The sequence below is a fragment of the Xiphophorus hellerii genome, chromosome 12 (genome assembly GCF_003331165.1).
Source record: "Xiphophorus hellerii strain 12219 chromosome 12, Xiphophorus_hellerii-4.1, whole genome shotgun sequence".
In the NCBI taxonomy this organism is placed as follows: Eukaryota; Metazoa; Chordata; class Actinopteri; order Cyprinodontiformes; family Poeciliidae; genus Xiphophorus; species Xiphophorus hellerii.
In genome coordinates this window covers 13729879-13742859 of record NC_045683.1, presented here as the reverse complement: position 1 = coordinate 13742859, position 12981 = coordinate 13729879, and the positions used below count along the sequence as shown (strand labels likewise).

Sequence of the window (12981 nt, the reverse complement as noted above, 5' to 3'; positions counted from 1 at the left end):
AGCTTTACAAGAAAGTCACACATATATAAAACTCTCCTGGATGTGCCCACTGCTTGGCTGGCTTCAAAGCTGCACTCATCTGCAGCTACCTTCACTGCTGAATGTCAACAAGGGTGCAGAAAAAAGAGGGGAGAGGCAGAAGAAGAAGGTAGTAAGATATGAAGCAAGGCAGCAAGATGATGTGAAAAGGGGAGTCAGGCAACGATAGAGTGACTGTGTTTGATGCTGAAGAGTTGGCTTATGGAATATTTTAGCACACCAAACATGTAGAAGTCCACAACTCTTTTCATTTCTGTTTCTTGAGGTTTCCCACCACACTTGCAGAAGAATGTCTCTTGACATGTTTTTTTTTTCCAAAGGTGTGTATTTAACTTCCTTTTATTCTATCTTATAAGAGAATCAATAGTGGTAAACATACATTTATACATATACCATACATTTATATATACCAGAGATCTTTTATTGTTACATAGCAGTACTGCTCTCCACATATGACAAGTTTACATTCCTGGATATGTATATATTTCAGCTTTTTAGAAAGATAAAAATTTCAAAGGTGTGGCATGCCTTTGTACTCTACCACACTGGGCCTTTTATGGTGTGCCTCCAGCAGCTATGTGCAACCAAAAATGATTATTTTCACTCATTCCTTTTCTGCTAGTATAATGGCTTGAAAAATTAACAACTACAGCAGAGAAGTGGTCCTTACAAGGTCAAAAAAATTTCTGCAACGACTTCATGCAGGACCTGGGAAATGAACTATACTTCAGCTAATTGAATTGCTGCATGCCAGGTTTTCTGCTAATTGCCACTGGTACATTGCTTTTTAAAAATATTATTTTCTACCTGTAAGGCTGAAGTGTTGTTGGTGTATCGGAAGATTTCTCAAAAAAAAAAAAGGAAAAATTTTGTTATCATAGGAGGCTGCTGGTTACTGAATCAAAAGCTATTTTTTGTTTTGTTTTGTGTTTTCTTTTAGTTAGATTTAGACACATTAGTTCATCTTGTAAGTTCAGCAGTTAATGATTCATAGATTATTGTTAATTGCTTGTAAATATAGTTATTGAGCACTTTAAAACAATGTTTTAGCCAACTTTCAGTATATGTTAAGTATTTATGTGACAAAGTATTACCAAGAAGGGCTCAACTATGTGAAAGGAAAGTCATACATGGTTTTTAAGTGCATCCAGTTGTTTGTCACAAGAAATTTTAATTAAATAAATAAATTTTTGTGGTAGTGGGATATAAAAACTCCAGCTTGACTGATTCACTAAGTATGTATAAGACTGAACAACATTGATATGTTTTAGCAGATATTGCTTATTTGTTTGTCCATCCATCCATTTTCTGTACACCCATGTCCCTAGTTGGGTCGGGAGGCCTGCTGGTGCCTATCTCCAGCTAACGTTCCGCGAGAGGTGGGGTTCACCCTGGACAGTGTGTCGCAGGGCAACACAGAAACAGACAGGACAAACAACCATGCACACACATACTCACACCTAGGGAGTATTTAGAGAGACCAATTAACCTAACAGTCATGTTTTTGGACTGTGGGAGGAAGCTGGAGTACCCAGAGAAAACCCATGCATACACAGGGAAAACATGCAGACTCGGTGCAGAAAGATCCTGGGCCGGGGATCGATCCCAGGACCTTCTTGCTGCAAGGCAACAGCTCTACCAACTGCGCCTGAAATTCAAATAATATGCACAACATAGTTACATTACCTTACATGGTTTTTGTTTGTCTAAGGGATATTTTTTTTCTTTGACTTTTTTCATCCTCGACTTTCTAATCTAAGTAAATACAGCAAAACATTGAAGTATTGTGGTTTTGATTCTTGATGAGTCATTGCCATGATATGGGAGAAGAACCTTATTTAATGAGATGTTGCTTTGAACAGCCTCCTTCCTTTGATTCAGAGTTTGATGGACTATAAACATTTGAAAAGACATCTGCAGACTCCTATGGCATATAAAATGGCCCTCATTGTCTGCAAGATGGATGATTAGTAAAGTTTATTATGTGAAAGTGTTTGCAACTTGAAACATGTCATAAAAATACAAAGAATCAGTGCTTCTGTTTCAAAATTGCAGAGCCACATAACTTTATTTTACAGTGTGTCTGTGTCCATTCCTTAACCTTTGAAGGGCAAGCAGTTTTCTGACCTCCAAATACTGTTTGTGTGTCTGGCAAGTCCATCCAGTTCACAGAGTGAAACACTAAGGTTGGAAGGTTTGACAGGACAATGAGGCAAAAAAGTAAAGACTGAACACTGTTAAAATGCTCCAAGACTTCAACCTTGCAGCTTTTCATTGTAGTCTTTGTAATTGTGAACCTCCTGCTGAACTATTCAATCAAAAAGTCATTCAAATGGACATTTTTCAGAGCTCTGAAAAAACATTGCCAAATTGTTGTTGAAAAGGTCTTGCATCACTAGGCGGTGAAGATGCAGGGGTTCTTACTTGAAGTCGACACTAGCACATTTTCCAGCCATGTTTTCCCTCCTTAAACATCTATAATGAACCACTGGAGCTGTTTTGCATCCAGCAATGACTCAGGTCTGATGCTGTAACTTTGAAGAGACCTTGCATTTAGTGGTAAAGAATTTTCAGAGTTTTGAGCAAAAAATGCAAGCCTACTTTAATCTCAGAAGTTGGAAAGGATTTGTAAGGAGCCAGTCAGATCGTCTAAAGATCTAGCTCACACCGCTTTGTGAGATTAGTTTTGACATCCAAGGGTCTTTGTGGCATGATCTGTCGAGTAACCCTCTGCATTTTTATATAAAATAAGTTGACTGGTGTAGTTGGGTAACTGTGACATCATGCAATTAGGAGTCAAGAAGCTGGTATACATGCAAAATAGAAAGAAAATCAAATAGGTTTACCAAACATCTTGTGGAACTAAGCGTCTTTACTTGATTTATGTAGAAATGTTAAGACTTAGAAAAACGAGCAGTTTTTCTTTAGCTGATGCAAAATTATTTTTTCTATGGCACAACTTTTGAGCCATGAAGGGTCAGTTATGTTAAGCAGCATAATACAGCTTGCCACGCGCAACGATGTCACTATGCATTGATGTCACTATGCATTGATGTCACTATGCATTGATGGTTTGTTGGTTTGCTGCACAATAAGAAAATACGGATTGTCAACTGGGCACCAGTGAATTATGTTTTTATTCACTATTATAGTTGTTCAGGCCAGAATGTAAAATGTGATAACTAATTTAAAAAGTGTGATCAATTTTTAAAACATTATTGGCAGCATATTTAAGATTTTTGGAGGCTAATGGACTGTATTAATTTGAAGACGTCTTTTGTTCAAAAGATCCTTGAAGAAAAAATGCCTCAAATGTTTGTTCGTATTCAGAGAATGTAAAAAACAGATTCACTTTGGCTGTAAAATGAGATGATTTAATACAGTTCAATACAGAAAATATTTCAGCATTGAAAAAGTCAAATACTTTACCTGCTTTGATATGTTGTGCCTTTCAGTTATCTGATTATATTGACTGCATCGTATAAGGATGAAGTGTAATTTAGTCGCAGCATTTTGGCCTCTAAATTAAGAGTAGAGAAAGACTCTTGGTGCTTCTTTTGAACGTCTGTACAACTGCCTCTTAATAGGCAAATGTGAGCGCATTTATAACTTCATAAGACTTTATTACATTTTAAACTTTGGTTCTCTCAAGTGCAATATGACATTTGATGGATAGGACCGTACCGTTACTGTACATTTATTGGGATAAGGCATTTGGAATGGGATAAGGCATTCCAAAGAATAATTTGGAATCATTAGTATTTTTTGGATTGAAGAAAAATATAAAACAAATAAAATCCAAAAACATGTCAATTGTGAGATTTGACAGAAACAAGCACAGAAACATAAGTCTAAAAATTAAGAGTTTTTCTGAAGACTTTTTTTCAGAGATGTTCAGAATGACTCAGTCCTCTCAGTCATTATGACTATTAGGAATCAGAATGACTCAGTGGCTATAGACAGATGCTTCAGTATTATAAGACCACCTGTCAGATTCAATATGTATTAATTTTAAAATATTGCAAAAGTAAAGACAAATATTACTATAGTAATACATCTTGGGAATAGAATACAGAAAAAAAATAACGTTAACTGATTCAGACTAATTACACAGCAAGTGAATGAGAAAAGCAGCAGCAGCAGAACTGGCAGCGTTACAAGTCACTAAAAGGGGGAAAGAGTTTTTTTTTTTGGTCTTGCAATGTCGATCACTATGAATGAAAAAGGCAGTTGTCAGTCTACCAATTACATCGCGTAGGTAACTGACAGATCAATGTCTCCCATTTAAATGTGAATGAAAGTTAGCCACCAAAAAGGATTTTCCAAGTGGGCCTGAGAAACACCATAAGTAGGGGCCTTCAATTCCAGTCTTCAAGGGCCAGCGTACTGGTCCAACACACTTGAATGAAATGGTTGAATTACCTCCTCAGTATGCAGTATGTCTCTTCAGAGTCCTGATATTGACTTGATTATTTCAGGTGTGTAGAAGCAAAGCCATTTAAAGTCACAAGCCAACCGCCTTCAATGCCCGAAGCTGAAGATCTCTGTCTTAAAGTTTGAGAGATGTAGTCTTAACTCCATAATTATTCATACCCCTGACAGATTCAGCTTTAAAGATTCTTTGAATTTTATGAACATGACTGTTTTTTTCCTGACAGGAAGTAAATGAGTCCAGTTTCAGCTTGAATCCTGTAGACAATCAGTAGAGGGAGTCAAATATTTGGAATATGGCAAAGTGACCTAACCTGAAAACTTCTAGATTAATTATCAAATATCATTGGAAACATTAAAAAACTGGACAGCAAATATAAGAAAAGTTTGATGATAAAGATTTGTCCTCTCATTATTAAGAAAGGTATAAATATTTGTAAATATGCTATTTTTTAAATAAATGTAGACAAAATCAGAATATGTTGAACTAGGTACAGCTTTCATGTTGTTCTTACCTTTTGAGAAATGCCTGTCTTGTTTCCTGTTAAAAACACTTGATTTAGTGAAAATTAAGTTTAAATATTTTGTGTGTGAGAATAATTTGGGACTTTACTGTTTTACTCTTTCTACTCCTCTTTCAATGCATTCCTGGAATGCATTGAAAGTGGAGTAGAAAGAAATCCGAAAAGCATATATAAAATTTATGAAAAATACTTTTGATTAAATACATCAAACAAAACTACCACCATCCTGTTTAATACTCTGAACTTGAACTGGGAAATTGCTACAAGTTACATGGACTTGTCTACTGAAGAAATCTCTACTTACATGCAGAAGCATGTAGATGCATTCAGTTTTTGGGGTTAAATTCCTTCACAGCTCAGATATTTAGAATGCTTAAACCTTAGACAAAACCAAAACATTATCAGAGGTAATAATTGTATTTAACATTCCTTATATCATCTCACAGCAAATGACCCAGCTGTTTGCACCTGGTACCAGTTGAAGTTAGGTACAAGCCATCTATCTTTAGTTCAATCACTAGACTTAAGAAACAGCACACAATATGACAGAAACTTTTAACAGGTAGACTTTACTACAATGTGACCAACAGGCATATAACATACTAAAACGGAACACATAAACATCTTGGTAAATGTTCTACTTCAAACCTGCAGGAATGACTAGGATGAAGTAGGAGTTGAGAACTGCAACATCCTTGGTGAGCCTTATGAGCAAAAGATTCAGATTGATTCTTCATCTCGAGGAAGAAGGAGCAGAGGAGGAGAAAAACCATAAATAAGAATGGAAAGCTATATCGAGCAGACTAAGCAGGGCTCCTTTGATGCTGCCAAGCTGCGCTCACAAAGATACGACTAGCCTGCACTAGAATCCAGAAACATAAACACAAACCTTTCTCTTTGTTTCAGATTTTTAACCAAAGCAAATTTGTACAGTGTCTTGACAAAACAGAAACTCTGTACTTTCAAGCGTAAATGAGAAGCTTCACTGCGAGAAAGAAATCCTGAAACTCTAACTTGGCATTTGTTTAGCTGCTAACATAACCAACCCCTAACAAAAAGGATGTTGTCCTGACCCTGTTGTCTCCATCAACTCTTGGTGATCATCACTACAACCAAACAAACCTGATTTATCTTCTAATATTATGTTCTTTTTAAAGAGAGAATGTTGTAAGTCAACTTTAAGTTAAAACATGTTAATTTCCTGCTGTTAAGATGATTTTTATTTATGGATTTCTTTATTTCTGTATACTAAATGCATGTTTACCAACAAGTAACATCGTAGTTAATTCTTGACATAATAATCAATTCTACAATACATATACATTTTTGTACCTAATACAAAGATTTTTAAGGGAAAAAGGTTACATTCAGATCTTAAGGATTTCTCATGAACATTGTTTTAAAAACATATTTTTAGAATACTTCAACTGATAATATTTTCTAGCTAGCTAATCATGACAATTTTTAATATTTATAAAAAAGGATCGTAGATCCTTCATGAATTTAAAATGCATTTTTAATTAAATAAGTGCAACATATCATAGGATGCTACATCAGCCATGCAGGATTATGTGAGTTGCATGAAATACAATGCCCATACATTATAGTGCCTTCAGGCTATCTGTAAAACCCGATGTCAACATCCAATGTACAGTATAAAACCCAGAGCGTGGAGAGATAACAAATTCAAATTGAATAAAATGTTTTGACCTAGCAAAAGAAAAGCCTTGGAATAAAATGGCAAAAGCACAAAAAACAGCATAGATGGGAAAGTGGCAGGATAAAAGGAATATAGGATTATGTTGGTGTCAAATATGTGTTGGAGTTTTGGTAGGAGAAGAATTGCTGATATTAACAGCCATCTATTGAATGGGACTACACAAAGGCTCATGATTTAGCACATTTTTGGGCTAACTTCCTGTTAAGTTTTTATCTTATATAAAAATGTCCTCTGATCCTCATTGGGCGTTAAACGAAGGCAGTTTAATTATTTATGTATTTATACGTCTTGTGTAAAATCTGAGGTGTAACATCTGAGGCATGTGATTTTCTAATTCAGTGTGTAGTGGTCTATATTCCACACAATAGAGATCAGTTTCAATCCAAAACATCAGATCACATTTTGTTAATCCAGACATAATCTGTCAGGATGTAATGCACTGTTGGAGCATATTTTTCATCTTAAATAAAGTCGTGTTTGACACATTGTCTTTTTTCACACATTTTTTTAACTGTTATCTTCTTTCTCTTTTTTTTCTAGGTGGAGAAGTCCCATACACCACCCTTGCAACCAGGATGATGATGGGTTTTTGGTGGATGTTTGCTCTCATTGTTATCTCTTCCTACACTGCTAATCTAGCAGCTTTCCTCACCATCTCACGGATAGAGAACTCTATACAGTAAGTGCCCACAAATTAGGACCTGGTGAGAGAAGTTACTAAAACAAGAAACAAAAACAAACTCAAGCTTCTTTATGTTAGCAGCAGTTATCTGCTTTTGCTAAATGAATTTGGGGCAGATTAATAAAATATGGACTGCTCTGGTGTCACAGCGTCTGCAGCGACCACATACATGCATACCCAGGAGAGATAGTAATAAGATAAGAAGCACAGAATTAGTTGTAATTTAATAATAATAATAATAATAATAATCTTTATTGTCATTATAGAAACCATGCAATAAAATTACATGGATTATAAGGAAATTGGGTAATAAATAGTACTAGAGATTATTACCCAATTATTATTGGGTAATAATAGTATTTAATGCCCTTATGGCTACCAGGTATAAACTATTCTTCAGTCTGTTTGTCCTTGCTTTAATGCTCCTGCATCTGCAGCCTGATGGCAGCCAGCATTTGGAACAAATTGTGTCCAGGGTAAAGATGTCGAATAAGTTGGCAAATCTTTGTTCTTTTACTTTTTTCCACACATCATTTCCCTGGGGGTCTATGCCCCATGTTTGTCTATCCTTGTGATAATACGTCTTCCTGCTTCTCTGCCACTAGCAGAGAAGCAGGAAGTACTCATCTCTCATTGGGCTAATAAGCATGTCTAAGCATCCGCTATGCCTGGCAGTGCCACAGTTAATTGTGCTCGGCTTTGGAGTAAACAAGAATATTTCTCTGCATCAAACCACAATCACTTTTTGTTTCTCTTTCTTCTTTCGCTTGGTATATTTTTGTTTTCTTTGGTCTCTAATTTTCTTTAACCATGAACAATTCAGTAACACATCACACAGGCAAAAATAATCCCAAATGCATTTGTATAAGAAAGCTAGAAAATTAGATTGTTAGGAATAGAATAAACAAGCAAATACACTAACGGCAGAGAAATCCAGGAAAAGATGGAGACATGACTCTCCTTAGTGTTTTCCATCAAGGCAGGCAGGCAGGCTTTTTAAGTATTAATGCCCTTGTTTCATCCTGAAAATGAAATAACAAGTCAGCGTCAAGAACCCTCTCTGGACTATTTCACGCTTGGATGTTTTCCCTCAATTTCGGTGTGAATCCTTTAGGAAAACCGTGAAAGGTGGCAAAGGAGAGTAGCAAAGTGAAGGCACAAGTGAGCAATGCACAGAAAGTGAGACAAAAAGGCATCTTAATGAGGAAATGAAGTAAACACGTAGGAACAGATGAATGTGAGAGAGAGACGCACAAGAGTGGAAATATGTGGGCCATGATGACCTGACAATAAGAAAATGTCTGGAGGCTGTAAAATTTGGGGAGCAGATTGTTTATGTTAGGGCTCAGATAGGATGTTTATGAATGTCTGTGTTCTGAAATTGCAGTAGACATATATATGAAATACTTCTAATTTAAAGCTTTTCAGGTACTTACAAAGATTAATTGATTAAATTGCTGCCAAGACAATTTGGAACCAAATACCAAAGAAAAAAACAAATATCAATTATATTGCTTCATAATGACTATAAGCAAACTAGCCATGAAACAAAATGAGATGATATAGTTTTGATTGTAGCTAACTAAGGCGTTATGAGTTTTCTCATAAAATACATTTTACTTCACTCCTGAGTTACTGAATTCTTTATTTTTAATAGTTTAAAACTAAATGCGCACAAAAATTTTCTGATATTTTTTAGATTGATGACGTTTGATGCTCGAAACTTTGATTCTTGGAACTGCATAAATTTGCAGGGTAAAGTACATAACACTCCTCTCTCTAGACTAATGCAACCTCCACACTGATATTCAAAACATCTTTAATTTCACATCACAGTGCACTCATTGCACCTTTAAATTTGAAACTAACAAATTCATAATTGGGAATGTGGCCGTGCTGCCTTCACACAGTGAAGTAAATCCTAACCCCTAGAGTTGGTTTCTTTTACCAAGTTCTGTTATATTTGCATAAAAATGCTTAGGAACAGTTAACATCTACAAATACATTTGCATCATTCTTTCATCAGTTTTAATAAGGAGAACTCGAATGCAGGGAGGAGCTGTGGTGTAGTCCAAGTCCAAAACCAAGTCCAAAACTCCGCAGGCCACAAACTCATATGAATAAAGAAGGGTCAAAGCATTAAAGTCTACTGAGAGGTGACAGCTTTAATTAAAAAACTGGAAATGAAAGCGCTGAATGGGACTGATATATCCCACTTGATAGACATAAAGTATGAAGTTAAAATACAAAATCCTCACAAAGTTATTAGATAACAAATGCAATATTTACCATGACGATTACATTTATTCATATTTCCAAATTAGACTTAAGGAAGGTCAATTACAAATATTAACAGCTTAAAGTACAAAAAGCATCTAGTGCCAATTGCACCAGCTGTACATGGAATGAATTATATAATCAGATGTTTATTAGTAAAATCATGTCAGTTTATTTATAAAGTACATGGCTTCTGGACTTTACACTGTATATCTCTTAATCTAGTGTTAACTTTTATCAAGGAATATCCCTTCCAATAAAAATAGTGTCTATCCCCTCAGAAGAGTAGAAACATATCATGGTATTAAAATATATTTACTCACATTGGATCTTCAAAGACATATTACTGTTAAAAATTTTGGACATCCTGTCTCAATAAAATTGCTTAAACCTTTGGCCTGTAATTTTTTCGAACCTAAAAAGTGCCTCACGGCAAAAGGAGGCATTTCTTGGACATCTGTCAAAAAGGTCTTGCCAGGTCCAACTCTTTTGATATGTTCCACCATGTTCAGTGGTAAGACCTGAAGCATATCAAAGCTAAAGGTAAAATAGCTCCTCCCTGAATGTTAACTGAAAGTTTGATGGAAAATCATTTTCTTGTGAGAGGTGTTTTTCCTTTTTTTCCCTGGGATGTGTCTGACGAGAGCAAAAACCAGCATTTTCTCTTTTTTTTTCTCCTCTTAAACAGATGCCTGGTGTTGTAGTTAAAGTAGTGAGGTCAGACTGCTCGGGGATTGTTCCCTAAAAAAGTCTGATTAACATGAGTGAAAGATTTTTCTGGCTTTCTCTTTCAAGTTTATTCTCTCTTTGCTCCTCTTTCACTCTGCAATGACACACACATACACACATGTACTGACTATTTGTCATAAGATACATTCAGCGGCTGTTCACTCCATTTACTTGCTCATTGAGCTGCTTAGGGAAATATAATTGCTTGCAAAATGAGCTAGGATACACACAGGACAGAAACACTAGTCTATGCACGTGCTCTTGCGCACACACACCCAAACAGGAATTAAATTCACATTAAACAAAGACAATTAAACACATAATTCTTATATGCATTGACTTCCACAAGACTACACAATACACATACTACACATAAATCTAGAAACAAGCATTGCATTTTGTAGTGAAAATTCGGAGATTTGAGTGAAGAAACCTTTTACATTTTTATGTATTTTTATTTTCTTTTTTTTACGGTGGTGTGCAAAACTATACCTACCCCTTGAGCTTTTCCACCTTTTGTTAATTTATAACAGCAAACGTTGATATATTTTGTTGTCATTGTATAGACAAAGTAGGATATAAATGTGAAATGGAAGAAAAAAATAGACTCAGCTTTTAAAATCTTCTATAAATAAAAATCTGTCTTTTCTATCCCTGACAAGTCAATATTTTATAGGAGCATATTTCACAACAAACTATCTGAAAATCTTTTGAAGTATTTCTAAACCAATTTTGAACATTAATATACATATATACTTGGTCTACACTTTGACTGGACCATCCGAACGCATTAAATTATCACATTCTAGCTCTGGCTCTTGGTTTCAGATCAATAATCTACTAGAGGCTGAACCTAACCCCCAGTCTAAAGTCTTCTTCAGGCTCACATAAGGCTCTGTATTTTGTTTTATTTCCATAATCTCTTATCAGCTTCCTTGCCCCTGTTGAAAAAAACATCTCCACACTGAAACATGGTGATAACAACAATATGCCATAGTGTTCAATTAGGGCTTTCTTTTTGCCAGATTTCCATGCAGATCAGATTTGTGGAATGCATGTCTATTAGTTGTCCTCCTAACTAATGCCATCTGACAAATGTCTACAGAAACGTTATCTTTATAATAAAATAAAAATGTAATAAAATGTATTTAAGGGCTAAAAAATGGATTTTGCATATTTCTCCCTTAATATGCTGCATTTATTGATGTATTTGTTCATATATTTATTCATTTTTTATTAGCGATACAATTTTTAGACAGTCAACAATATGCTCAGCATACACAATTGAAGGAAGTCAACTCTCCATTTAAACTTAGGGATCATCTTTTTTTGTCTCTGCCTTGCTGTAATAAGTCTAACTCTAAACAAAAAAGGCAACCAAAATCATTGACATTTTTTCTGGAAAATCCACTGTAAATGTTTTGTTTTTGACTAATTTTATAGTCAGTCATAATACATGTTTCTTATTTCACTCCCTCTCTGTTTGTTTTTTTTTTGCTAACTGTAAAAAGCAAGCTTAGCATTACATCATGAAAACAGATCACAAACCAAGAATCCTGGTCAAAGTTTCTCCTCATGAGCCAGCACATTCTCAAGTGAGATTGGTGGGAAGGGGAGATTATTAGGGCCAAAGATTAATTGACAGTAATAAAAGATTCATGTTCACAGCAGAGTTCATTAAAATCTTCAAAGGGATTTTCTTTTTTTGGGATGGATTGGAGCTCATTGAGGACAGCATGAAAGAGAGAGGTGGCGCTTTAAGTTTTCCCTGCCATAAAAACATGAAAAGTACTTCACAGTACATGTGTGTTCATGCAAACGTTTATTTGTGCTGGCAGACAGGCTTGGAATCATCATATAATCTTTGCTCGAATTTGTACCCATTGTTAAATCCGCTTCGTGGGTGTACTGTATTACAGCTGAATTAATGACAAAGCGTACTGTACACTTGTTCTTCATTAAGCTGGATATGTTGAGAGTTTTTGTGGGCATGTTTTGTTTCCCAGATATGAGGATCTCAAATCCATGGGTGGTGTGTAAGCACGCGTTTAACAAACAAACAGTAATTAGTTCATGTAATGGTTCTCGATTACATTTCTCAGCGGCCAAACTCTTTGAAAGGCAACCCAAGCACTGTTGCATTATAATTAACAATAGCTTGTGTTTTTCCCCTAGAGGTGGCAATTTATGGGTAAGGAGAAGTGTGAAGGAAAAAAAAAAAAAAGAGAAGGATGTTTATAGTTCAAAACAGACTGACATGTTTTTTTTTTTTTCTCATTTTCAATCATTATCCATGATTCTGTTTTGTTTTTATAGCTACCACACACTTGTTTCACTTAATTTTTCGCATTGGACTTTGTGTAAATAATTATTGTCTGCTTGCAAATACTACGTACTCATGTATCTAAATTAATCAGTGACATATGGACATGGGATCAATTTACCACCTGAAGCCCACCACTGCACATTATATCACATTTGTGTGGGATACCAATAAATTAATTATTCATGCAGAAGTTTTTGCCTCTTACGTTACGAAAAGGCTTTTACTATCTATATCATTCCACTGATATATTTAG

The 12981-nt window shown here is 35.3% G+C and overlaps 1 protein-coding gene across 4 annotated transcripts in view; it reads left to right on the top strand.

Moving 5' to 3' along the window:
• grid2 (glutamate receptor, ionotropic, delta 2) overlaps window positions 1-12981 on the top strand; it is a 453461-nt gene that overhangs the window by 360844 nt on the left and 79636 nt on the right. For all 4 annotated transcript variants that reach the window (XR_004341186.1, XM_032578330.1, XM_032578331.1 and 1 more), the window contains exon 12: window positions 7255-7393. Coding sequence is in view for 3 of the 4 variants with exons in the window: in XM_032578330.1 (XP_032434221.1) it covers window positions 7255-7393 (139 nt within the window). In the remaining variant the exon portion in view is untranslated. The remainder of the gene's footprint in view (window positions 1-7254; window positions 7394-12981) is intronic.